This window comes from Pan paniscus, chromosome 18, assembly GCF_029289425.2.
Source record: "Pan paniscus chromosome 18, NHGRI_mPanPan1-v2.0_pri, whole genome shotgun sequence".
Lineage (NCBI taxonomy): Eukaryota > Metazoa > Chordata > Mammalia > Primates > Hominidae > Pan > Pan paniscus.
The window spans coordinates 33,152,084-33,179,385 of record NC_073267.2 but is presented as its reverse complement, the minus strand read 5'-3'; the positions used below and the strand labels follow the sequence as shown (position 1 = coordinate 33,179,385).

General features: G+C 52.7%; 1 protein-coding gene across 11 annotated transcripts in view; it reads left to right on the top strand.

Moving 5' to 3' along the window:
* The first annotated feature begins 4,308 nt into the window (after positions 1 to 4,308).
* LOC106634374 (putative L-type amino acid transporter 1-like protein MLAS) overlaps positions 4,309 to 27,302 on the top strand; it is a 52,996-nt gene continuing 30,002 nt past the window's right edge. For 2 of the 11 annotated variants that reach the window (XM_063597541.1, XM_063597540.1), the window contains exons 1-4: positions 4,309 to 5,616; positions 21,458 to 21,579; positions 22,003 to 22,144; positions 22,990 to 23,811. In XM_063597541.1, coding sequence (XP_063453611.1) covers positions 5,079 to 5,616; positions 21,458 to 21,579; positions 22,003 to 22,144; positions 22,990 to 23,108 — 921 coding nt within the window. In that variant the 5' untranslated portion in view covers positions 4,309 to 5,078 and the 3' untranslated portion in view covers positions 23,109 to 23,811. The other 9 variants (XM_063597544.1, XM_063597545.1, XM_055099826.2 and 6 more) reach the window with 8 other exon arrangements.

The window sequence follows — 27,302 nt, the reverse complement described above, 5'->3', positions numbered from 1 at the left end:
TGATTGTACGTGACTTCTGAAATTAAAAAGAGAGAATGAGGTTATTGTTTTAGTCAAAGTACTTTTCAGCTGCAAGTGAAAGAAAGATGTGTAAGTACCGTGGGGAACATAACGCTGGGATGGAGGGGTGTGCCATGGCACCCAACGCAAGTGCAGGGTGCTTAGTTTCACTGTAACAAAGTACCACAAACTTGGTGGCTTAAAACAATGGAGACTGATTCTCTTACGGTTCAGTGAGCCAGAAGCCTGACACCAAGGTGTCCGCACGGCTGCTTCCTTCTGAGGCTCTAGGGGAGGATCCTTTTCCGTGCCTTTCCAGCTTCAGCTTCCTCCTTGTAAAAACTCCTGGCCGGGTGCATTGCCTCACGCCTTTAATCCCAGCACTTTGGGAGGCCGAGGTGGGTGGATCACGAGGTCAGGAGATCGAGACCATCCTGGCCAACACGGTGAAACCCTGTCTCTATAAAAAACACAAACATTAGCTGGGTGCGTGTCTGTAATCCCAGCTACTTGGGAGGCTGAGGCAGGAGAATTGCTTGAACCCGGGAGGCAGAGGTTGCAGTGAGGCAAGATTGCACTATTGCACTCCAGCCTGGGCAACAAGAGCAAAACTCCGTCTCAAAATAAAAAGGAATTCTTGTGAGGCCAGGCACAGTGGTTCACGCCTGTAATCCCAGCACTTTGGGAGGCCGAGGCAGGTGGATCACTTGAGGTCAGAAGTTTGAGACCAGCCTGGCCAACATGGTGAAACCCCGTCTCTACCAAAAATACAACCAAAAGTAATCTGGCAGGATAAAACCAGAAAACATACACAATTTGATGTCAAGACCTATTTCAAAAGCTATAGTAGGCCAGGCACAGTGGCTCATGCCTGTAATCCCAGCACTTTGGGAGGCCGAGGTGGGAAGATCACCTGAGGTCAGGAGTTCGACACCAGCCTGGCCAACATGGCGAAACCCTGTCTCTGCTAAAAATACAAAAATTAGCTAGGTGCGGTGGCTCATGCCTGTAATCCCAGCTACTCAGGAGACTGAGGCAGGAGAATCACTTGAATCCGGGAGGCAGAACTTGCAGTGAGCTGAGATCACGCCACTGCACTCCAGCCTGGGCGACAGAGCGAGACTCCATCTAAAATAAATAAATAAATAAAAATAAAAAGCTATATTAATTAAGATAATGTGGTACCTGTCAGAGAAGGACAAATCAACCAATGAAAAAGAATAGCATGTCTAGAAGGTTCCACACATTTGTGATCCCTGAGTCATGCTGTAGGGAATGGATGGGCTTTTCTGTGAATAGTTTTGGATCATTTGGATACTTATCTATCTACGTATTGATTGATCGATCAATTCATCTGTCGATCCACAGGGTCTCACTATGTTGCCCAGGTTGGTCCTGAACCCCTGAGCTCCAATAGTTCTCCTGCTTTGATCTCCCAAAGTGCTGGGATTACAGGCATGAGCCACCCCACCGAGCCAACGGGATATCCAAATGGGGAACCATGAATCTTTTTTCTCACCATACCTCACACCCCTACCTCACACCACACACAAAAATTAATTCCTGACAGACTATAGATCTAAATAGGAAAGGTAAAACAATAAAGCTCCTAAAAAATAACATAGGAGCCAGGCGCTGTGGCTCACACCTGTAAATCCAGCACTTTGGGAGGCCAAGTTCCAGACTAGCCTGACCAACATGGAGAAACCCCATCTCTACTAAAAATACAAAATTAGCCGAGCTTGGTGGTGCATGCCTGTAATCCCAGCTACTCGGGAGGCTGAGGCAGGAGAATTGCTTGAACCCGCGAGGCAGAGGTTGTAGTGAGCCGAGATCGTGCCATTGCATTCTGGCCTGGGAAACAAGAGCGAAACTTTGTCTCAAAAAAAAAAAAAAAAAAAAAAAGACTTGATCCAGAACTCAATGTTGGGTCTGAGTGTGGCTTTTCTGTCTCTCTTTTGTGATGTTGTGTCTCTCTTGGCAAGCTCATTCTTTTGGGGGAAAGAGAGCTACCACTCGTGCCAGGATGGTTTCCATTAATTCATGTAACATTTATTGAGTGCCAATTACGTGGCAGGCTCTATTCTAGACTCTGGGGACAGAGCCTAGACTGTTTCAGGTCTGAAGAGCCTTTGCCTCGGAGCTCACGTTCTGACGGAAGGAGGTAGACCACGATGCATCAACACAGAAAGTCTGGGGTGGTAAGTCACAGGGAGAGGACATGGCTGGGTGGGGAGGTCTCTTGTACAGGGGCCATTTGGGCAGAGACCAAAGGAGGAGTGAACCACATGGCTACCCGAGGGCAGAGAATTCCAGGCAGAGGCTGGAGGCAGGAGCGCCCTTCTGGTGTTCAAGGTGCAGCCCGAGGGTGAGGGCAGCCAAGTGCAGGGGTGAGGAGAGAGGCATGGGAGGCAAGGGTGGGTACTGGGGCCCCATAGGCTGGGTGGAGACTTTGGAGCTGCTGCTGGGTTCTGAGCAAAGGGCATTTTCGAGTGGAAAGGCTCAGTTTGGCTGTGCTGCCAAAGAGTTTTCCAAAGTGGTCGTTCCTGTCCTTGCCAGCAGGTCATTGTGTGCTTTCTGGAGGGTGTGCCCAGGTGTCTCCAGTGGATTTAATTTGCACTTCCCTAATGATTCATGATGTGGAGCACTTTGTGCAGATTCATTGGCCATCTGCATATCCTCTTTCACCAGATACCTACTTGAGCCATTTGCCCATTTTTCTCTTGGGCTGTCTGTGGTTTTCTTAGTGATTTTTAGGAGTTCTTTATATATTCCAATTATAAGGCCTTTGTCCATTTTACAAATCTCTTCTCCCACTCTGGGGCTGCCTTTCACCCTCTTTTTTTTTGTTTGTTTTTTGTTTTGTTTTGTTTTTGAGATGGAGTCTTGCTTTGTCACCCAGGCTGGAGTGCAGTGGCGTGATCTCAGCTCACTGCAGTCTCAACCTTCCCCAGCTCAGGTGATCCTTCTACCTCAGCCTCCCCAGCAGCTGGGACTACAGGTGCACCACCACCACGCTGGGCTAGTTTTTGTATTTTTTGTAGAGACGGGGTCTCCCTATGTTGCCCAGGCTGGTCTTGAACTCCTGGGCTCAAGAGATTTTCCCACCTTGGTCTCCCAAAGGGCTGGCATTACAGGCGTGAGCCACCGCGCCCAGCCTCCAAGTCATCTTTGACACGCAGAGCACGCCTGAGAGCAGCAACAAGACTAACGTTGGGGCCAAAGCTAAGAAGTGGGGCGGAGCCTCCCTGGTGGCCAGTCGTCAGCCCAGTGCCTGAAATGCATGCAAAGTCTATTTTTATTTTGCGTAGTTGAACCTAAGCAAAAAATCTGGCCCTACAATCTCTAACCTTGCTCCTAACTGGCACCTACCCTATTGCACAAGAAGCTATCTAGGGGAGGACTCAGTGAGCACTCGGTGAGTTTGTCCAGCCGTGGTAGTACTGTCTCCTTCCCTCTGCAGGCACAGCGGGAAGAATAGGGCGGATGGAGGGCTCTCTGCACCTTCCACAGCCAGCAGCGTGGACGGCAGATTACAAGTTAGTATCTGTGCGACCTCCGCATTCCCCTGCCGGTGGCTGCCTGGGCTGCTGAGATTTCGCTTGGTTTTATCACTGCAGAGGAATGCCCGCCATACCGGGGGGCGAGCAAGGTCCAGAATGACAAGCCGTGGCATTCCTCAGCCGCCCCCTCCCCGGGGTGGGGCCTGGACATTCCTGGCTGCAGCTAGAGGTCCCAGCACGACAGGGATTCTGACCCCCCCTCCACCACGGCTATTGTTCAGAATTCTGTGGATTCCAGAGGCATCTGCCCAGCAGACTGTCTTGCTGTGAACACCCAGCTCTGCAACCGGTGTTTGCGTGTTTGCCCTAGGAGGCTGAACGCTCACCCAGAACAAAGGCCTCCCCACATGCCTGCTGTGAGCTTCCAAGGACTCGTTAGGACACACGCCAAGGAACCCCGGGTGGGGGGTGATACCGAGGAGCTTCCTCCCTGACCCACACACACCCTTTGAACAGGTCTTTGGCTGCTCACCAGTCTGGTCAATCTCGGGGCAGTATTTATATTCCTTCCCGTTTCCAGGCCTAGGAGCCTTGGCATCCTGCTCTCGCCTCTAACTGAAATTACCTCTCAACCCTTTTTAGCTAAGATGCCTCTCGCATTCCCCAGGAATAACAAGCTTTAAAGCCCCTTCACACTGAAGCCTGCCTTTGAATTCCCCAGCTAGATTTGGGGGTGGGGGTCTTATGGCTCCCGGTGAACCCCCGGTTCTGTTGATTAAATTGAGCTCAGGCAGATTGCTGGCTTCCCAAAGCCAGTGTTATTACTGCTTCTCAAAGCTACGGGCACCGGATCGCCATCTTTGGCAAGATTCTTTTGGGATACAATGGGAATTACTGGGTGGCCTCGGTTCGGTTCTTCCCTCGTCTCAGTTCGCGGCTCACCAGCCACATTGATGCAGCCCCCAGGCTGGAAGGAGGCTGCAGGAGCTTCCCCTCAGGTCATCCTCTCATCCCTCCCCCGTGCCCCAGGAGCTGGTTGTGGGGGCGGTTCCATCCCCTCGGCCCATCCGGGAAAGGAGCCTAGGTTCCCTTCGGGGGGTACCCCAAACCCCATCCTTGGCCTCAGGCCAGCCCTGGTACACTGCCCGCTCCCAGGCTTGACGAGAGGCTGCGGGCCAGTGGGTGAAGAGGCTCGCCCTGAATGCCAGGCCCCGCCCAGGCGCACCCGGGAGGACGGGCTGGGATGACGCGGGCGCCGGGGGGGTAGGTCGCGAGGCCGGGGTCTCCATGGCGCAGGAGGACGGGGGCCTTCGAGGACCACGCGGGCCTGGGAATCGCCTGCCAGGCTAGGCCGGACGACGCACGTGCTCCGAGCTGGGTCGAGGGGGCGGGGCTGAGGGCCGCCGACGGGCCACAGGGCGGGGAGGAGCCGCGGACGGTGGGCGGGGCCAGTGGGCCGGGGCCTAAAAGGCGGCGCGGGCGGCGGGCGGCGGGCTGCGCGGGCGGCGAGCGGCGCGCACAATCCTCGCTCGGCTGCGGCTCCCGGGTGTCCCAGGCCCGGCCGGTAAGCAGAGCATGGCGGGTGCGGGCCCGAAGCGGCGCGCGCTAGCGGCCCCGGTGGCCGAGGAGAAGGAAGAGGCGCGGGAGAAGATAATGGCCGCCAAGCGGGCGGACGGCGCGGCGCCGGCAGGCGAGGGCGAGGGCGTGACCCTGCAGCGGAACATCACGCTACTCAAGGGCGTGGCCATCATCGTGGGCGCCATCATGGGCTCGGGCATCTTCGTGACGCCCACGGGCGGGCTCAAGGAGGCAGGCTCGCCGGGGCTGGCGCCGGTGGTGTGGGCCGCGTGCGGCGTCTTCTCCATCGTGGGCGCGCTCTGCTACGCGGAGCTGGGCACCACCATCTCCAAATCGGGCGGCGACTACGCCTACATGCTGGACGTCTGCGGCTCGCTGCCCGCCTTCCTCAAGCTCTGGATCGAGCTGCTCGTCATCCGGCCTTCATCGCAGTACATCGTGGCCCTGGTCTTCGCCACCTACCTGCTCAAGCCGCTCTTCCCCACCTGCCTGGTGCCCGAGGAGGCAGCCAAGCTCGTGGCCTGCCACTGCGTGCGTGAGTACGGGGCGCGGGCCGGGGGTTGGGAGGTCGTAGTCCCTGGGTCCCTGCATCCTTGCGTCACTACGCCCCTGGCTCCCACATCTCTACATTTTTGCGTTCCTGGACCGTCCCGGCAGTTCTAGGCTAAGGTCATTGGTCCCAGAAACCACGTGCGTTTCTTTCATTCATTCTTTTACACTTCTCCCCACAGGCTGGGAATATCTTCAGTGACGGGACAGCAGGGTCCCTGCCCTGCCCTTCGGTGGGCATTTCATTCCCCCACTTAAGCGGTTCAGGCAAGTGCCAGCCTCCCGTTGGCCCCGCTGAGCAATACTCCCAGCCTCTTGCGTGGCACCCACGTGGAGTAACTGAGCAACCGGTTTATTGTTAAAGCTCCGATTGCTGACTGGTTGGTGAAAAGGAAATTGCAGTTAAAAAGAAAATTATTCATTTCTGCTCTCCACACCAGCTCGTCAGGAATCAGTGACACGGGCTGACTCATAAGAAAACAGTAGTAATAAAATCGTGTGCGGGTAGTGACTGGTGCTGGTTCAGGCTAAGGGATCCCCCCTGAGGATTGCCCAGTAGTGAGAGAGCGGAGCTTGGCTGCAGATTCAGTCTGTGTTGCAGTGAATGGACGTGCGGGTCCCAGGTTACTCTGGGAAACAGCCATGGGGCTCCTGTTTTGGTGGGCATGGTGCTGGTGTGTTCTTCACCAGGCCAGAGAGAACTGCTTTTCAAAATAGTTTTCTTTTCTTTTTTGAGATGGAGTCTTGCTCTGTCGCCCTGGCTGGAGTGCAGTGGCGCGATCTCGGCTCACTGCAAGCCCCGCCTCCCGGGTTCACGCCATTCTCCTGCCTCAGCCTTCCGAGTAGCTGGGACTACAGGCGCCCGCCACTACGCCCGGCTAATTTTTTTTGTATTTTTAGTAGAGACGGGGTTTCACCGTGTTAGCCAGGATGGTCTCGATCTGCTGACCTTGTGATCCGCCCGCCTCGGCCTCCCAAAGTGCTGGGATTACAGGCGTGAGCCGCCGTGCCCGGCCTCAAAATAGTTTTCTTGTGGGATTTCAGGGGGAAAATCACTTGTACCAGATACCACATGATTTGGTTGGGTGGCGTGGGAAGGCGGGTCTTGGCAATTCTCAGGTTCATCCCATGGCAAGGATCGGCCTGGATCTCTGTAGTGTGTGTACATATTCAAGGTGGGAAGGGTTAATTTATAGTTGGGGGTCTTGAGCCATGAAATCAGGGGAGTGGCTTCTGACTGGCAGGACCTGTTGGCGCTGTTTTCTGCCACACCGTACTTTGGGGAGAAGGGGGAGGGGGAGGCATTTCTTCATAAATGTGAGAATGCCCCGAGGGCAAGACTCAGCAGGGCTCTGCGTCGTTTCTCTGAGGCTCTGAGCGGAGCAGCCGCACCACCATGCAGGTCAAAGCCGGGAAAAATCGTAGTAGGACAGGAGTGGGGAGAGCCTGTGGCTTCCAGCTGGGCGTTGGACATGTGAATGTAAGGGATGACTCTGATTTCTTTTTTTTGTCATAAGAATTTCACTAGTTCAGTCTCCCTCCCGCCTAGGTACATGTCCGCCTGGTATGTAACGACATGGATAATAGCTTATGCAGCCTGCACTCTTACCTTTAAAAAATGAATCCCTGTTGGCTGGGTGTGATGGCCCACGCCTATAATCCCAGCACTATGGGAGGCCAAGACGGGCAGATCTACCGAGGTCAGGAGTCCGAGACCAGCCTGACCAACATGGTGAAACCCCATCTCTACTAAAAATACAAAAATTAGCTGAGCATAGTGGCTCACGCCTGTAATCCCAGCTACTTATGAGTCTGAGGCATGCTCCGGGACGTGGAGGTTGCAGTGAGTTGAGATCCTGCCACTGCACTCCAGCCTGGGTGACAGAGCAAGCCTGTCTCAAAAAAAAAAAAAAAAAAAAAGCAGCCCCTGGGTGCTGAGTGTCTGACTTCCTGTTGGTGCCAGGAGTGAGTTGTGGGAAATGCTTCATTGGCCACCAGGAAGGAGACATAGGATGGGGCGCTGCCTAGTTTTCTCTTTCTAATAAAAATCACGTCAGTCATACACGAATTCATCATCATTTAAAAATTCAAACCAGCCAGGCACTGTGGCTCATGCCTGTAATCCCAGCACTTTGGGAGGCCGAGGCAGGCGGATCACCTGAAGTCAGGAGTTCGAGACCAGCCTGGCCAACATGGTGAAACCCCATCTCTACTAAAAATACAAAAAATTAGCCAGGTGTGGTGGCAGATGCCTGTAATCCCAGCTACTCGGGAGGCTGAGGCAGGAGAATCACTAGAACCCAGGAGGTGGAGGTTGCAGTGAGCTGAGATCGCACCACTGCACTCCAGCTTGGGCAACAAGGCGAAACTCTGTCTCAAAAAAAAAAGCAAAAATCAGCTGGGCGTGACGGCGCACACCTGTAGTCCCAGCTACTCAGAGGCTGAGGCAGGAGAACTGCTTGAACTCGGGAGCCAAGATGGTGCCATTAAGCTCCTGCCTGGGTGACACATTTCTCCTCCTTTACCACCCCCCAGCCCCAGAGTTTCTGTGGCTGACAGTGTACGCTTCCAGAGCTGCTTCTGTTACACATATATCGCTGGCCTATTTATTTAAAAGATCATAATGTACAACTTGTTCTCCACCTTTTTTTTAAGCCTAAAATGGTTTTGCCATGTTCCCAGGCAGTACGCAGAGGCTACCCTCTTTAGCTGCTAGGAAGACTTCCCTGTGTCGGCAGGAACAAGTGTGCTCACCGCCCCCACCCCCCAACCCCCCGTAGACCCCTGTGGAGGGCATTTGGGGTTTCCCAGCTTTGTGCAAATGGGAAAAGGTTATGTGGTTTTTTGTTTTTTGTTTTTGTTTTTGTTTTGAGACAGAGTCTGTCTCTGTCGCCCAGGCTCGTTGCTCACTGCAACCTCTGCTTCCTGGTTTTAAGCAATTCTCCTGCCTCAACCTCCGGAGCTTAGATTACAGGCATGTGCCTCAGCCTCCCAATTTGCTAGGATTACAGGCATGAGCCATCGCACCCGGCGGGGTGTGGATTCTAATGTAATAGCTAATGTGCCTTCCAAAGAGGCTGTACCAAGTCACACGTTCCTGGATTTATTTTGTGGTAATAGGGCTTTAAAAAGTATTTTTATTTATTTATTTTTATTTTATTTTATGTTTGAGATGGAGTTTTGCTCTTACCCAGGCTGGAGTACAATGGCGCGATCTCGGCTCACTACAACCTCCACCTCCCGGGTTCAAGCAACTCTCCTGCCTCAGCCTCCCGAGTAGCTGGGACTACAGGTGCCCACCATGCCCAGCTAATTTTTTGTATTTTTAGCAGAGACAGGGCTTCACCATGTTGGCCAGGCTTGTCTTGAACTCCTGACCTCAGGTGATCCACCCGCCTCTGCCTCCCAAAGTGCTGGGATTACAGGCTTGAGCCACCGCACCCGGCCTAAAATAGCTTTCCAGCAGTCCTTTTGGTCCCAGTAGGTAAAGCCTCAAGGCAGGCTCTAGAGTGCCAGCCCTCTCTGACCCAGAGGTGAGGGTTAATGTTAATAGGATCCCTTTCAGCGAAAGTTAGGGCCACACTTCTCATGTCCCTAAGCCATTTGTACTTGTTTTTTTTCTCTGACCCACCTGTGTATGTGGTGAGTATGTGTGTATGTGTTGCTTTTTTTTTTTTTTTGGAAAGTGATTTTCAGTAACAGAAAGGGATGTGCTCTCTGCAAGAGTGAGTCTATTCTTGCCCCTGTGTGTAAGGCAAGAAGGAGAAGTTGTGTTCTCTGAACAGGCAGACCCTGCTGAGAGAGGGAGGTGTGTTGGGGTTCAATCATTCTGGTGGGAAAGATATTAGAGATAGTTATAGAAATAGACACAAATCTTGGAAGGCCGAGAAGTTGGCATAACTTTGGTAAGTACCTCTGGCTGAAGGCGGCCTGATCCCTTTACCTTTAGTTAAACAAATAAACATAGAAATAAAAGAAAGTCAGAGTAGTTTACCTAGCTAGCTTGTTTACTCATATAATCTTAAGACCCTGGGTGCTTAAATGCTTTTTACTCGGGAAGTCCACAATGTCTGTTACACTCTAATGGTGTTGACTCAAGCTTTTGTTAATTAATCATACTGAATAAATGCGCGTCTGACTAGCTGATCAGGGCCAAGTAGCAACTGTTTACAGGACTCAGCCGGGAGCCTATAAACGGCTGGGACCCTCAGCTGCACTGGCAGAGCAGAATATCTGTGTGTCTGTACTTTATTCATCTGTCATGGGGTCACGGGTCTGTAACGGACAGACTCCCTGCAGCTGGTGCCCCCTCGAAAGGAGTGCTGTCGCAGAGGTGGGCTTGGCTGAGGCTGGTAGAACTCCAAGCTGATTCTCAGGTCATTCTGACTTCAGTTCGGAAAGGGCAGTGGATGTCCCAGGAAGGGAGACCCTGCCCTTATAGGGGGACTTCTGACAGGTGCAGGGGGCAGCCTGGAGCCCGGACCAGTGGGCAGGATGGGCGCTCCAGGGTGTGAAGGAGAGGCTGGGCGTTTGATCTGTGGACATTGTTCCTGGAGCAGTGAAAAGCCATAGAAAGTGATTTTATTTATTTATTTATTTATTTATTTTGAGACGGAATTTCGCTCTTTTTGCCCAGGCTGGAATGCAATGGCACGATCTCGGCTCACTGCAACCTCTGCCTCCCGGGTTCAAGCGACTCTCCTGCCTCAGCCTCCCGAGTAGCTGGGATTACAGGCATGCACCACCATGCCTGGTTAATTTTGCATTTTTTAGTAGAGACAGGGTTTCTCCATGTTGGCCAGACTGGTCTCGAACTCCTGACCTCAGGTGATCCGCCCACCTCGGCCTCCCAAAGTGCTGGGATTACAGGCGTGAGCCAGTGTACCCAGCTAATTTTTTTTTTTTTTTTTAAATGATCACACATAAGGTTGGGTTCCAGAATTTTCTGCTTAGGAAGGGAAAGGGCACCTTTTACCCCCTTAGTCCTTGAGCCTGATCCTACAGAAGGTACAGTGGCTTTCGGGTCTGGATCCTCAGCCCTCGGGCCTCTGAGGCTGCCTTGGGAGAGGGTACGGATTTGAGAACAAGGTTCTCAGTTTTGCTGGCTGTCTTTTCAGTCGCCCAGGCACGTCCCACAGAAAGTTTCTTTTTGTGAAATAATCGTGTGAAATGGGTTGGCCTCGGTGCTTAGAACCATCCCACTGACGGTGAGTGGAAAAAATCCCTTGCTTGTCAGTCTGGTTAGGAGATGAGGTCCTTTCACGTGTGTCTTCATGTTGGTGCGCTTTTCACTGGTCATAAAGATGAGAGGAACCAGCTCCATGTGTCTCTTTCTGGATGGCCATATGGAACTTGGCATGACAGTAGGGTTGTGTGGGTTATTTATTGCTTGATGAAGACTTGGCAGCGTGTACTGGAAATTCAAGCGATGCTGGGTTTTATCAGAAGGCGCAAAGGCTGGAGTTGAGATTCTGGCTGGGCCTGGATTTGGTTTGGGCAGTTTATCTGACCTCCCTGGGCCCCAGCTGGCTCTGCATAGTGAGTAGGGTAGCCTCTACTCAAAGTCCCGGCCACAGCCGTGGACCGGCACTGGCCAAGGCGAGCTCTCAGTAAGTGGGAACTCACAGGTTCAGAAGATGCTGTGGGCCTCAGGGGCTTCCACCTCCAGGGAGGTGCTCTCAGAAGAAGGGCCTGATGGGCTCACCGCATCGTGGAGAAGATACCCCGGCTCAGTCTCAGTCAGTTCCCCAAGCGCACAGGTGTTCGGGAAGTGGCCTGCAGACAGCTCCTCCATGCCTTGAAAGCAGAAGTAGCCCCCTCCTGTTTCCCTGTCCCAGTTGGGTGAAGCATGGGAGCCTGCTGGGACAGTCCCAGGCGTGCCGTCACGCAGGGGCAGGCCGTCCATCGGTCTCGCGGGACTCTGGCTGCGGGTGGCTGAGGACACCTGGCCTCATGGGAGACGGTGCCAGGGTCCCTGGAGTGAGGTGGGTCTCCTCCCCATGGCTGTCACTCCTCGGCAGATTGGTGTGGGCGGGTGTGCGTTTAGGAACCTGTGAGCTGAGACATTGTCCAGCTAGCATCAGGCCAAAAGCAACCAAGGCTTTGAGAAATCCACCTGGCCCCGCCGAGCCTGTTTCTGGTTGTGGAATGGGATTTGCCCCAGCGCCAGGTGTCTGGGAATCGCAGGCCTCCGCGTGTGAAGGTGCCAGTTGCACGGGCTGTGACCGTCCCTCCACATGCTTGTATCTCCTGCTCACTGTGCACGTTGAGCAGCCCTCAGCCTCACTGTCTTCTCCTTTGGCAAAAAGAAGGAAGGAGCAAGGGAACAAAGAGAGGGAGGGAAGAGCCAGAGACAGGAGCCAGGGTTTCCTTTAGTCTGGAGCTCTGGGTGTGAGATGATGTCACCCACCCACACTCGGCACAGGCCCAGGGTCGGGGGGCTGTGGGTGGAAGTAGGAATCGCCACAACTGTCTCTGAGCCCCTCCCTAAAGGGTGAAGGGTGTAAGGGGTGGGTTTTGATGGCTGTGGGCTTAGCTGTGGTCAGTGGACTCAAAGGCCAGTTGGCCAGTTAGCAGTGACCAGAGAGCAGAGGGGGCCTGTGTGTGTTTTGTCCCAGGGTCTTCAGGCTGCCTGGCTGCCTCTATCCGCCCCCCTGGGGTGTCCAGCACCCCCCTGGGGTATCCAGCACCTGTAACCTGTAGCCCCGCTTCTCAGTCCAGGCCTGTTCCAGGGCCCCCCCGGGGTATCAAGCACCTGTAGCCTGTAGCCCCACTTCTCAGTCCAGGCCTGTGTAAAACCTGGCCCCGGGTTGGGTTTTGGGATCCCTGCACCCCTCCATCCCCAACCCCGCACAGCTGGGACCCTGGCTCAGCTAGCAAAGGTTCTGCGTGTTTAAGGAGCTGGGTGGGCCCCAGAGCTCAAGCCGTGGGCTCATTGCAGGCGGCAGCCAGTGATTAGTGCTGAAATCCGACTTTCCCAGCCAGACATGAAAGTGCTGCCGGCGCCTGGGCAGGTCACGCTGCATCACGGGATTCGGGGCAAGGCCGTAGGGGGAGTTCACAGAAGCACATGACCTGAGCCACACAGGAGAGCCTAACGGGCACTTCTGACCCTTTTTTCTTGGGTCACAGACCTCTTTCATAATCCAGCAGAATGTGCAGAATCTTGTCCAGCAATGTGTACCAGCCACCTTCACACAGAAGGGTGGGCTGCGCAGACCCCCGAGGGCCCAGGCCAGGGTGAGAGCCACCCCCTGGAGAGGGGTGTCCAAGGTAGGGCACATGCTTGCACCACCTCTTGGCACCTCTTGGCCACCACTTTCCACTCCAGCCTTTGAAGCCAGTGATAATCCCCAATTTACAGCTGGGGAAACTGAGGCAGGAGTGAGCCAGGAGCCAGGGGCCACAGTGCCCACCTCTACACTGAGGCCGTTTGTCATCAGGCATAGGGGAGCACACAGCCACGCCTGGGGAGTCTGGTGGGTGCCAGGGGTCTGGGGAGGTGTCAGCAAGACTGGGTGGCCCAGTCGGCCCAGGTAAGGACACAGGTGGGTCAGAGGCTCATCTGTGTTCCCCAGCAACCCCTAGGGGCCCTTCGCACTCCTCCACCCTTCTCCATCCTTCCCAGACTCACATCCAGGTATCCTGGACAGCCACAGGGTTCTGCCCCCCAGTAGGCCTGGCCCTCCCTGGAGCATCACCTGGATGGCTGGCCATGGGCAGGCCTTGCCTGGCCCATCTACAGGGACAGGGCATGTGTATGCACGCAGATTGGCACTGTGTGCCCGCGTGCTCCCCAGAGGCCCTGTGGCAGCACCCCCTTCCCGCCGCTGCGCTTTTCCAACAGGAGGCCCCCCCGCAGCGTCTCCTTCCCTGATTGTGGCCAAATCCTGAACTCTCCCTCTGGAAGGCGGACCCTCCGGGGTGGCCACAGCACCTGCCCTCCAGGAGCGTGGGAGGCGTCTCTTTCTCTGCATCCCTGGCCGTCAGACCGCCCCAGGTGGGGACCATTCTCTGGCATTGCCCCCCCTCCCCTGCCCTAGGATTTGCCCACTATGTGAGGAATGAGCACCAACCTCCTATTCCGGGCCTTGGAGCGTGACGCCCGCAAACTCAATCCCTGCTGAGTCATCCTGACCTCGGGGTGGGCCAGCATCTGTCACTGCTGAGACACTATATGTGTGAGCTGCTTGTTAACGAGAAAGCCAGAGTCTGTAAAATATTTGAAGAGATTTATCCGGAGTCAAACGTGAGGACCAAGGCCTGGAGGCCCAGAGGACATGTGCCCCAGGGGGTGGGCCACAGCTGGAGTTCATACCTTGTACAAGGACAGAAGTTACAGGCAGACATCAGTCAGTATGAAAGGTATTTGTTGGTTCTGCCAAGAAAGGCGGGACAACTCCAAGGCGGGATGGGCTTCCTGGTCACAAGTGGGTTCAAAGATTTCTTTTTTCTATATATATATATATATGTGTATATATATATATATATATACATATATATATATATACACACACACACATATATACACATATATACACACACATATATACACATATATATACACACATATATATACACACATATATACATATATATATATTTTTTGAGATGCTTTTGTTACTCAGGCTGGAGTGCAGTGGCATGATCTCAGTTCACTGCAACCTCCGCCTCCTGGGTTCAAGTGATTCTCCTGCCTTAGCTTCCTGAGTAGCTGGGACTACAGGCATGCACCACCATGCCCAGCTAATTTTGTGTTTTTAGTAGAGACGGGGGTTTCACCATGTTGGTCAGGCTGGTTTTGAACTCCTGATCTCAGGTGATCCACCCACCTTGGCTTCCCAAAGTGCTGAGATTACAGGCATGAGCCACCGTGCCTGGCAAAAGATTTTCTGATTCACAATTGGTTGAAAGAGTTATTAGCTAAAGACCTGGAATCAATAGAAAGGAGTATGTGGGTAAGACAGGAGGTTGTGGAGACCAATATTGTGTTTTGTTTTGTTTTGTTTTTGTCACCCAGGCTGGAGTGCAGTGGCATGATCTCGGCTCACTGCAACCGGGTTCAAGTGATTCTCCTGCCTCAGCCTCCCAAGTAGCTGGGATTGCAGGTGCCTGCCGCCACCATGCCTGGCTAATTTTGTATTTTTAGTAGAGATGGGGTTTCTCCATGTTGGTCGGGCTGGTCTCGAACTCCTGACCTCGTGATCTGCCCACCTCAGCCTCCCAAAGTGCTGGGATTACAGGCATGAGCCACTGAGCCAGGCCAAGATCTGTGTTTGAATGTTAGTGCTGGTCAGCTGTACCTGAATTCCAGAGGGAGGGGGTATAACAAGGCCTGTGTGACCTTCTTCCCATCATGACCTGAGCTCGTTTTTCAGGTTAACTTTGGAATATCCCTTTGGCCAATAGGAGGGGTCCCTTCAGTCAGTTACGGGGCTTAGAATTTTATTTTTGGTGTACGTGCTCAAACTGCAGCTGCTACAAAACCAAGGCCACGGTGACCCCGGGGCCAGTCCAGCTTTGTCCCTGTGCTCTCGAGCTGCTGGAGGCCAATGCAGGATTCTGCCCACGGCTCACATGTGTGGCTTCAGAGCCTGAGGGTTCTTGGGGCTGTGTCTTCACCTGGTACCGTGTAGGGGCCCTGTGAGCTGAGTCAACTGGAAGAGCCCAGAGCCTCTGCAGAAGGCCTGAGCAGGGCCCGGGCACTGTCCCTGGAGCTCTGAGTCCCTCAAGCTGTGTGGCCTGGAGCGAGGCGCTTGACTTCTCTGGTCGTTTGCTTCAGAGCTGGGAGCCTGGGGTGGCGTAGGTCTTTGGCAGGGGTCAGGTAGGGGAGGGGCCAGCCAGGAATCAAACATCCCTGACAGGTGAGGGGGCAGGTGAGGAGGGCAGGGCAGGAGCCCCTAGAGCACTTGTGCAGCAGCATCTGGACCAGTGCAAGCCCTGAGATGGCTTCAGGTCCTGCTCAGAGCTAAGGGCTCCCCGTCACCAGGGATTCTTCCATCACTGCACCTGCAGAGCCCATCGGGATTGGGGAGAGGCCCTGGCCTTAATTTGGAACAGCTGCATCCGCCTGTCGGGTGTACAGGCTGTGCACTGGTTAAGCCTGAGCGCAGAGTCTGTTCAATGAGTTCACTGTGTGGTATTTGCTTCCGCTTGCTGTTGAGTTGGACTGGCCTGGACGCTGGCCAGGAGCCCAAGTAGACTTGGTGCTTCTCTTTGACAGCCAGGATTGAAAAGCCTAGTTAAGTGGGCAGAGCACGAGGGTGAGATTTAGGAGACCTGGATGTCCTCACTTTGCTGCCCAGGAACTGCTGTGTGACTTTCAGCAAGTGGGACAACCTCTCTGAACTACGTTTACTCCAGCTATAAAATGGAGGTGTTGGATTGGCTGCCACAAGTGTCCTTCCACCTCCACAATACCGTGACTGGAGCGGGTTTTCACTCCTTTTTCTTGTTAGCATAACTGTTGGAGCTATAGAGGGTTTGGAGTGGGGTATGGGTTTCTGGGCCACAGATGTGTGAGGCTCCGCACTTAGCCAGCAGTGGCAACTCCTTATCACTGGTGCCCATGGCTTCATCTGTGCCCTGAAGATACTCATGCTGCGGTGACTGGTCAGATTAATGGTGATGCTTTCATGGGGCGCCGTAAGACATGTCCGCGAGGTATTTCGCCCATGCAACGGGAGGCAGTGTTCCAGTCTGTTGGAGACATGAAAGGGAGGCTCAGTCCCTGCAAAGGAACTTGCCCGAGTTCACACAGCATTTCAGCACCGGGTGGCCTGGCTTCAGAGTTTCAGAGGGAGGGGTGGCCCTTCCTGTCGGTCCTGGGGGTCTCCTGGAGTCAGGACCCTTGGGAAACCCAAATCCACCAGGACGCTTGCATCAGGAGAACCTGACTACATGAGAAGCTGCACTTTTCCGGTTCTCCTGCTTACCCTTGACTTGGGGTGTCGGCAAATTTCAGAGCTTGCCAAATCTGCATCTTCCTGGCCTGTTTAAAATGAATGTGTCAGCCCCATTCTGGACAGCAGCTGACACCTCCTCCCCCATGCCAGCCAGGACAGTGTGGTTGGGTGTAACTCAGCCCCGGTTAAAAATGGAAAAAAGTACAAAGACATGTGTTCAACGGCTGGTGACAGAATTTGAAAATGTGACACCAGCCTGTTAGTAATTTGTTTTCACAGAAACCTGATTCAACACTGAGCAGACAGGTGGGGCCAGGGCCTTGGGCTCATCTCTGTGCTTGCCCAGGGACATCTGTATGTCTGGCCCAAAGCGGGGGCCTTGTGCTCTGCAGAGACTGGACATCAAAATTGAGCCATTATAAGCAGACCATCCTGGCCAGGCACGGTGGCTCACGCCTGTAATCCCAACACTTCGGGAGGCCAAGGTTGGCGGATCGCCTGAGGTCAGGAGTTCGAGACCAGCCCGGCCAACATGGTGAACCCTTGTCTCTACTAAAAATACAAAAATTAGGTGGGCGTGGTGGCAGGTGTCGGTAATCCCAGCTACTGAGGCAGGAGGCTGAGGCAGGGAGCAGGAGAATCACTTGATCCCCGGAGGCAGAGGCTGCAGCTACTCGGGACGTAGAGGTGAGAGAATGGCTTGAACTCAGGAGGTGGAGGTTGCAGTGAGCCAAGATCGCACCATTGCACTCCAGCCTGGGCGACAAGAGCGAGACTTTGTCTCAAAAAAAAAAAAAATGGAAACACTGCCTTTGCTTCCCTGCCCCGGAACTGCTTCATTTTTCTTGGGGTTTCTGGACCACTTTGACCTCTCTCTGTGGCCAGCAATGGTGGGGAGGTGGGTGGATCTGGAGCTGGCATGGGCAGGCTCAGCATTCCAGCCCATTCTGGGGTGAGGTTGGCCTTGGGTGAGGACAGGCGTCACTGGGTCAGACATTCATTTTCTGGAGCCCAGGGGCGGTGACGTGTCCATCAGGGAAGCACGCGCCTATGCTGGAGGGGGGGGGGCTCCCTGGACCAGCAGCGCCGGCCTCCCTGGGACCTTGTTCTGTGCAGATGTGTTGTCTCCCTCTCCCCCGACCTGCCTGATCAGAAGCTCTGGGTTTCCATCCCACTCCCCCACCACTGCTTTTACAAGTCCCCCCAGGGGATGACACGGGAGATGGTGGGGGCTGTCTATCAGTGGAGAAGGTGGGGGCTGTCTATCAGTGGAGAAGGTGGAGGCTGTCTATTGGTGGAGATGGTGGGGGCTGTCTGTCGGTGAAGATGGTGGGGGCTGTCTGTCAGTGGAGAAGGTGGGGGCTGTCTGTCGGTGGAGATGGTGGGGGCTGTCTGTCGGTGGAGATGGTGGGGGCTGTCTGTCGGTGGAGATGGCGGGGGCTGTCTGTCGGTGGAGAAGGTGGGGGCTGTCTGTCGGTGGAGATGGTGGGGGCTGTCTATCAGTGGAGAAGGTGGAGGCTTGTACTCAGAGCAGGGGATATTTAGACTTGAAGGGGCCAGGGAGGAAGGTACTGGTTCTACTAAGCCCCATGTTCACTGGGCAGCCACTAAGTTTGGGACTGTGTGTGTACCGAGTGGATTCCGACAAAGAAGCTGTCTCAGGAGCCCCAGCCAGCTGCAGAGGGGGGCCCAAGCTCCAAGGCTGGGTGTCAGGTTTGCCAGGTGCTGGCTCGGCTAGGGGCCGCAGGCTGCGCTGGGCGGGACTGGGCTGGGCTGGTACCTGTGCCCGGTGTCAGGCCAGCTGTAGTTGCAGCGGTCAGCTGCCGCTCTCTGGCCCCATGCGAACTGCTGTGCCAGGTGCACCCTGGGGGACCAGGCTGCCTGGGCTTTCTGGAACTGGTGAAGCTGCCGCCACTTCCTCTATGCTGTCTCCAGCAGGCAATTCTGGGTAAACGATCTTCATTTGCCTATAAAGCTGCACAGCTCACAGGCCTTGGACCGTTTCTGCCCAGCCCCAGCATTGGCCCTTTGGACAGACTCTGAAACCGTGCGCAGAACGCACCCTGTCATTACAAATGACTCCTGGAGGCAGTCCCCGGGGGCCTGGCAGGAGCACCTCTGTTTCTGTTGGGTCTGAAAATGACAGACCAATCGCTTGAACCCGGGAGGCGGAGGGTGCAGTGAGCCGAGATCGAGACATTGCCCTCCAGCCCGGGCAACAAGAGCAAAACTCCGTCTCAAAAAAAAAATCTTCACAAATGTAATTTGTAATGGCTGCAGAAAATTTCAGCTTTGAATGTACTGCATCCTAATCAGTTTCCTATTGTTGAGAATTAGTATAATTTCCAGGTGTTTTGTTTTTGTTTTGCTATTAATAAGTAAAACTGAGATGAATACTTCTGTATCAATCTTGATCCTTATTTTAGATAATTTCCATTTCATTCCTCCCATTTCTTGAGTGCTTCCTATGGTCAGGTGCTGTGCTGTGTGCTGAGTATGGAGGAGGTAGGCTGAGATAGACGTGACCTTTGCTCTTGCAAAGCTGATATCCTAAGGGTTGGACAGATGCTAAATGTGCAAAGAAACCCAATACTTGCAGATGGTGCTGGGTACTACCAAGGAAAGAAATAGGGTATATGACAGAGTACCTGGAAAGAGCACTGGCCAACTTTTATGGGCAGGGAGGTCAAAGCAAACCTGTCTGGAGATGAGACAGGCCAGGAAAATCAGGGCAGGGGCCAGAGTAGGGCAAATGTGGTGTCTAGAGCCTCATTTTTTTTTTAGACGGATTCTCGCCCTGTTGCCCAGGTTGGAGTGCAAAGGCAGGATCTCGGCCCACTGCAACCTCTGCCTCCCAGGTTCAAGCAATTCTCCTGCCCCAGCTTCCTGAGTAGCTGGGATTACAGTACAGCCTCAAATTTAAGGAGGGACTCACTCACAGGATTGTGCAAATGCAAAGTTGGCTTTTGCATGACCCTGGGAGTAGGTGCCTCCTTAAATTTTGCACCCTCAGCAACTCCATCCCCTGTCACTTTGCTAGTCCCAACCCTGATGGGAACAAATGCAGGGAAGGCATTCCAGATGGCGGGAAGAGCAAGTACAAAAATCCAGAGGCCAGAAAGGCTTGGTGTGTTTCAGGAACAGAAACTCGGTTCCCATGACTGAAATGGAGTAGGGAAATCCTAATGGAGCCAGAGAGGCAGAACCACCAAAAGGAAGAAGAAAAAAATGTTGGAAGTTATGAGAGTTGCTCACGTTTGATTCATTGGATTAATTTTATTGAAATGGAGTCTCACTCTGTTGCCCAGGCTGGAGTGTAGTGGCACGATCTAGGCTCACTGCAACCTCCACCTCCTAGGCTTAAGTGATTCTCTCATCTCAGCCTCCTAAAGTGCTGGGATTACAGGCGTGAGCCAGCATGCCCCACCTGAAGCAATTTCTTTGTTGTCTTTTTTTTTTTTTAACTTCTCCCATAGAAATAATTAACCCTCAAAAACACTCAGTGTTGACAAAGGGTGGTGTGAGGACACAGAAAGTATCAGACTATCATTGGCAGAAACTTCTGGAAAGCAACTTAACAGTCTGTGTCCAAAGACTTAAAATCATTAACAGCCTTTTCCCCAATAACTCCACTTCTCGGAATCTATCCTAAGGAAATCTGCCACAGCCAGAGTGATTTTTTCCGCCCCCTTAAGAAATGGTCTCATCCTGTTGCCCAGGCTGGAGTGCAGCGGCACCATTATGGCTCACCACAGCCTGAAACTCGTGGGCTCAAGCGATTCTCCCACCTCAGCCTCCCAAGTAATTGGGATCACAGGCATGCCTCCACATCCATATGCCTAGTTGGATAATATTTTGACCAATAAAGAAAAAGAGGGCCAGGCGCGGTGGCTCACGCCTGTAATCCCATCACTTTGGGAGGCCGAGGCGGGCGGATCACGAGGTCAGGAGATTGAGACCATCCTGGCTAACACGGTGAAACACCGTCTCCACTAAAAATACAAAAAACAAAATTAGCCGGGCTTGGTGGCGGGCGCCTGTAATCCCAGCTACTCGGGAGGCTGAGGCGGGAGAATGGCTTGAACCCGGGAGGCAGAGCGTGCAGTGAGCCGAGATTGCGCCACTGCACTCTAGCCTGGGCGACAGAGCGAGACTCCTTCTCAAAAAATAATAATAAAATAAAAAAATAAAAAAGAAAAAGAAAGGTAATACCAGAGATTGTGTCCAGTTGCTCAAGCAATTTCTAACTTGTCTAATTTTAAAAAATTTTAAATTTTTATACAAAATTAGCCAGGCATGGTGGCATGTGCCTGTAATCTCAGCTACTTGGGAGGCTGAGGCAGGAGACTCACTTGAACCTGGAAGGCAGAGGTTGCAGGGAGCTGAGATCACACCATTGCACTCCAGCCTGGGCCACAAGAGTGAAACTCCGTCTGAAAAAAAAAATTTTAATTTTTTTTTGTAGAGATGGGGGTCTCACTATGTTGCTCAGGCTGGCCTATAACTCCCAGGCTCAAGGATCTTCCAGTCTCAGCCTCCCATCACTGGAATTACAGGCATGAATCACTTCACCTAAATGATTTTTTTTTTTTTTTTTTTTTGAGACAGTCTTGCTCTGTCACCCAGGCTGGAGTTCAGTGGCACGATCTCGGCTCACTGCAACCTCTGGCTCCCGGGTTCAAGCAATCCTCATGCCTCAGCTTCCCCAAATAGCTGGGATTACAGGTGTGCGCCACCATGCCTGGCTAATTTTTGTATTTTTTTGTAGAGACGGGGTTTCACCATGTTTGTCAGGCTGGTCTCTTGACCTCAAGTGATCCACACAACTCGGCCTCCCAAAGTGCTGGGATTACAGGAGTCAGCCATCCATGGTGCCCCGCCTTTTCTCTTTCTCCTCCCTCCCTCCCTCCCTACCCTCCGCAGCCCAGCCTGGAGTGCAGTGGTGGGATCATAGGTCACTGCAGCCTCCACCCGCTGGACTCAAGTCATCCTCCTGCCTCACCCTCCTGAGTTCCTGCGACCACAGGCACGCGCTACCACGCCGGGTAATTTTTGTAATTTTTGTAGTCCCCATCATTTAGAACTGGCAGGATCCTCCCTTAGTGAGGGATTGGTGGCCATAAGCAAGGAGCCCAAGGTGGAGGGGATATGCATGTGTGTGGAGGTGTCAACTCCTCATAATCTTCAAGTACTTTTGGTAACAATTTTTAATTGCACAAGCGATATATAAAGATGTTTTCTTTGCAACATAAAATGATAGGTTAAGACTCCTTATGCAGATAAGGTTTAGACACTTGTTTAAGGAGCATTCTGGCCCACCTTTTAAAAAATGTGTATGCATTCACTTTATGCATCAGATGGTTTAGGGAATTTTTTTCCCTCGGGCATGGGGCATGTCATGGGGTAGATGGTCAGGTACGTCTCCTCTACCCAGCTGATTCTCTCTTTTTTTTTTTTTTTTTTTGGAGACGGAGTCTTGCTCTGTCGCCCAGGCTGGAGTGCAGTGGAGCGATCTCTGCTCACTGGGAGCTCCGCCTCCCGGGTTCACGCTATTCTCCTGCCTCAGCCTCCGGAGTAGCTGGGACTACAGGCGCCCGCCACCACGCCCAGGTAATTTTTTGTATTTTTTAGTAGAGACGGGGTTTCACTGTGTTAGCCAGGATGGTCTCGATCTCCTGACCTCGAGATCTGCCCGCCTCGGCCTCCCAAAGTGCTGGGATTACAGGCGTGATCTACCGCGCCCGGCCTTCTCTCTTTTTTTCTCCTTTCCTTTCCTTTCCTCCCTCCTTTCCTTCCTTCCTTCCTCCCTCCTTCCCTCCCTCCCTCCTTTCCTTCCTTCCTTGCTTCCTTCCTTGCTTCCTTCCTTCCTTCCTTCCTTCCTTTTTCTTTCCTCCCTGCTTTCTCTCTCTCTCTTTTATTTTTTTGAGACAGAGTTTCACTCTTGTTGTCCAGGCTGGACTGCAATGGTCTGATCTCGGCTCACTGCAACCCCGGCCTACTGGGTTCAAGCGATTCCCCTGCCTCAGCCTCCCAAGTAGCTGGGATTACAGGCGCCCTCCACCATGCCCGGCTAATTTTTGTATTTTTAGTAGAGGCGGGGTTTCTCCATGTTGGCCAGGCTGGTCTGGAACTCCTCACCTCAGATGATCTGCCCACCTCGGCCTCCCAAAGTGCTGGGATTACAGGCGTGACCCACCGCGCCTAGCCCCCAGCTTCTTTCACCAGCAGAAGGCGGGCAAGCCTCAGGGTGAGAGGACTTCAAAGCACATTTCACATTGCAGAGGACAGGGTTTGGTGGTCGTGGGTACTCCCTTCCCTTCCATCGTTTAGTTTTTTTCATTGGGAAGAAATGGTAAAAGGTGCTAGGACTCGATGGGCACATTTCAGGTGGAGGTTGGGAAGGTGGATATCCACCTCTCGATCTTACTATTTTCACTTTCCACCCCGCCCCATAGAAAGTGGGAAAACTGGCGCACGTGAATCCAAGGACACGCCTGTGTGCGCTCGCACCCCAGGGCACCAGCCCCCACCACCCACACCGCAGGTCCTTGATTGGACGCCTGTTTTCACCTGACTGCCCAGCCCTCCGGTGCTTTCCAGGAAGCGTTTGGGAGAAAAGTGTGTGGCCGCAGTAGTGGAGAGCCCCTGTCTTAGGATTCGTCACTGCTACGCCCAGACCTCTTCGCCATCCAAGAGCCTGGGGCCGTGGGGGGCGGGGCGGCCTGCTATCGGCCCCGCCTCTCTCCCCAGGCCCGGCGGGGCCGACCCCGCCTCTCGCTCCCAGCATGCCGTGCGACAGTGGCGGCGCGGCGGGCGGAGCCGGGAGGCGGGGAAGCAGTGGCCTTGTGAGCATGAGGAGCTGCCGCCACCGCCTGCTTCTCGTCGTCCTCGTCCTCCGGGGCCCCGGCGTCGTGGGCCGCGAATGGCCCTGGAAGAGACGTCGCCGCCCCTTCATCCGCCTCTCTCTCACCGCGCCGCTCTCGCCTCCTCATCCTGCGCTGCGGGCTCAGGCGGAACCCGGAACGGCCGTCCTCTTACCCCGCCTTCTGCCGCCGCCGCCGCCTCCTCCTCCTTCTCGGCTTCCTCCTCAGCCCCGGGCCGGAGCGGGGTGTCGGCGGCGGCCGGTTCGGGCGGCGACTCGCGCTTCTCTGGGCGGCGGCGCTTGGCCATGTCGTGTCGGGGAAGGTAATGAGCCGCAGAGCCCCGGGGTCTCGGCTGAGCAGCGGCGGCGGCGGCGGCACCAACTATCCGCGGAGCTGGAATGACTGGCAACCCAGGTGGGTGACCGGCCCGGGACCCCGCCCCGACCTCCCGGGCTCCGCCTCGGGCGGGCCGAGGCCTAGGGCCGCGGGGCTGGGAGGCGCGGCCTAGGCCCTCCACCCACCGGAGCCGGGCGCGGCTTCCTGGGTCTCCTCCGCCCCGGCTGGGGGAGGAAGGCCGCGGGGAGGCGAGGCCTAAGTGCCTCTCCCCTCCCTGCTTGTTCAGCCCGGGGCTGAAGCCGAGACCCGGGGCTCCCGGCGGTGGCACTGGCCTAGGGTCCGGACCAGGAGGTGAGAAAGAGGCGGGGGTGGGGGGGCGGGGGGCATTCCACTTACCGCCTCCCCCTGACCCCGAGTTGGGAGATCCTGAGAGTCCAGGACCCTCCCTGTTACTCATTCACTTTCTCAGTTCCCCAGTCTTTCAGCCGCCACGTGAGAGCTCTTCTAACCTCTGTTCCTTTCTGTGACCCCCACGTGTTAATATTGAAAAAACCAAAACAAAACTCCGGCTAAGGCATTGCTCTGACTTTAGGCAGAACATTCATTAGTGGAGCATGAGATGAGATTGTGTGACTGTTGATGGGATCGACCCACTCTGGTCTTGGGCGATGGAAGTTTTCCCTAAGTGCAAGGCCGGTTACTCTGGTGAATCGTAATTCATACCTGGACACTTGAGTGAACTCTTTGGGCACCCACTTAGAAGTCTAGAGAATTTCCTCTTTTATGGAGGATTTGATGTCAGACCGTTTTGGGGCTTAGTTAGATTTGAATATATTAGGAACATTAACTTTTTAAATAAATGTAATTTCCTGTCTTTTTGATCAATGGGGGGAGGGCAGCTGTGCCTAATTTAGGATTGATTTATTCTAACCTCTCTTTCTAAATAAATGCTTGTATTCAGAGTCTGTTTGGAATTTAACCCAATCCTTAGAACTCCTTAAATATACAGAAATATATTTTAGGGGCAATTGATTCATGGAACTCTGCTACTTTGGAGCACAATTGTATTATAATTGTCCGGAAACTGGCCAGATAATGTAGAACGCACAAGTTGTTGAGAAGCCCTTTTGTTTCCTGATAGTCACATGTAATTCCAGCAGTATTTGGAAATAATTTGCTAAGATGTTAGAATGTAACATTTCAAGACTCATTAGAAAAATCAATAAAATTATCTTTGGCTAATGGGTAGTACACATCTTAGTCTGTTTAATATGCCTTTCCAAAAAAAACTGTGTCTGTTGAGAATTGGTGTATATAACTAGATGACTTTAATAATTAGTGCCTGAGTCTAGAATTGAGATGTTTAGTCGTAAAAAAAAAATTGTTCGATAAACAGCGTTGACTTGTCTTGTACCACTTAGGAGTTTGTGAGTGCTTTAAATAAAATTAGTTAAGTATTTTTCTTCCTATGATTGACATGCTTAGTTTTGCCTTTTTATTGAAATGTGTGAAATTTGATTATCTGGCATCTAACAAATCAGGTGGTAAATGAATGACAATGGATTTTCTATTATTTTTCAGTATTGTGATCAGTATAAGTATTTAAGAGAATTTAGTAACCTTTTAGAAGAATAAAGTGCCTTCCCAAATAGTCCTACAGCTTTTGTAAAGTGTAAATTGTAGTTTGTAGTTATAAATACATAGAGAAGAGTCGCAGCCACGTGCTAGGGCCAGCTGACTTCATTGCTGACAGGTATGAAGCCAAATGGCTTATGTAGTTATGGAATATGTACATGAGCTATTAATAAATATTATCCATGTTGTTTCTTTCAAGTGCTTTATTTCTTGGCTCTGGGGAGGGGCGATGGGGGGAAGGGAGGAGCTTACAAGAAAGCTTGCAAGGTTTCTTTGAAGCTGTGCTTTTTGTAGGAAAGTTTCAGGATGTAATGCCTTGGTGATACATTTGGTTACAGGGAGTAACAGTTTGTTAGGATGTTGGAAAGATTTGATTTTCTCCTGTTGTAGAGGGAACAGGGAAGTGTGGACATACCCCATAGCATAACTTGATTTGTTGCTAAGATTGTCATAGCTGATTTGTTAGTCAATAAAAATACCTGGGGTGTTTGCCAAGTCATAAATTTTTATTAGTTAAATTTGAGGTGATTCTGTCCCCTATTCAGAAAGATGACAGACTCCAGGTAACTGACGGAATGGATCTTGATCTTGCTTCTTGCTTAAATGAAGGTTTAGAACATCTTCAGATGCAGGCACATTTATTATGGTTCATCTGAATAATTTTGGTGAAAATTTTTTTTGCCTCTTATGTACCATTTTGTCCCTGGTGTTTTGGTTCTGTTTTCCTTGATGTAGACTTTTTTTTTTTTTTTTTGTCTTCCTGAGATGGAGTCTTGCTCTGTCTCCCAGGCTGGAGTGCAGTGGTGTAATCTCGACTCACTGCAGCCTCTGCCTCCCGGTTACAGGGAAAAATTCTCCTGCCTCAGCCTCCTGAGTAGCTGGGATTACAGGCGTCCAGCTAATTTTTGTATTTTTAGTAGAGACGGGATTCCACCATGTTGGCCGGCCTGTTCTTGGACTCCTGACTCAGGTGATCCGCCTGCTTTGGCCTCCCAAAGTGCTGGGATTACAGGTGTAAGTCACCGCACTCAGCCGATTTAGGCTTTTGAAAAAGCAATACTTGTTGATTTCTTTTAGTGTTAGTTTGCCAGTTGGTGTGGAAAATGACTGTTGAGTCAATTTTGACCACACATGATACTTCACACATACTGACAGGAAGTGTTCCAGGTGGCTGAATACGTGAATGTCATATGGCAAGAGAGCAAACCCCTGTTCCATAGAAGCATACCTCCAACAGTAAGCATTTATATGGCACTGGCTTATAGTCTTCCTTTTCATTCACTGTGCTCTCAGTCAACTCTTCTGTCAGTTTTTTTGAGACACGGTCTTGCTGTGTCACCCAGGCTGGAGTGCAGCGGCACAGATACTTGGCTTACTGCAGTCTCGACCTCCCAGGCTCAAGCCTCCTGCCTCAGCATCCACAAGTAGCTGGGGCTACAGGGGCTTGCCAACAGCCCGGCTCATTTTTGTATTTTTTATAGAGATGGGGTTTTCACCACGTTGCCCAGGCTGGTCTTGAACACCTGAACTCAAGCAATCTGCCCACCTTCAGCCTCCCAAAGTGTTGAGATTATAGGTGTGAGCCACCACACCTGACATTTAAGAATGGTTAAGCAGGCCGGGGGCAGTGGCTCACGCCTGTAATCCCAGCACTTTGGGAGGCTGAGGTGGGTGGATCACCTGAGGTCAGGAGTTCGAGACCAGCCTAGCCAACCGACATGGTGAAACCCCCGTCTCTCCAAAATAAATAAATAAATAAATAAATTAGCAGGATGTGGTGGTGCATGCCTGTAATCCCAGTTACTCGGGAGGCTGAGGCAGGAGAATCACTTGAACCTGAGAGGCGGAGGTTGTAGTGAGCGACATCACACCACTGCACTCCAGCCTGGGCAACAGAGCAAGACTCCTTCTCAAAAAAAAAAAAATTAAAAATT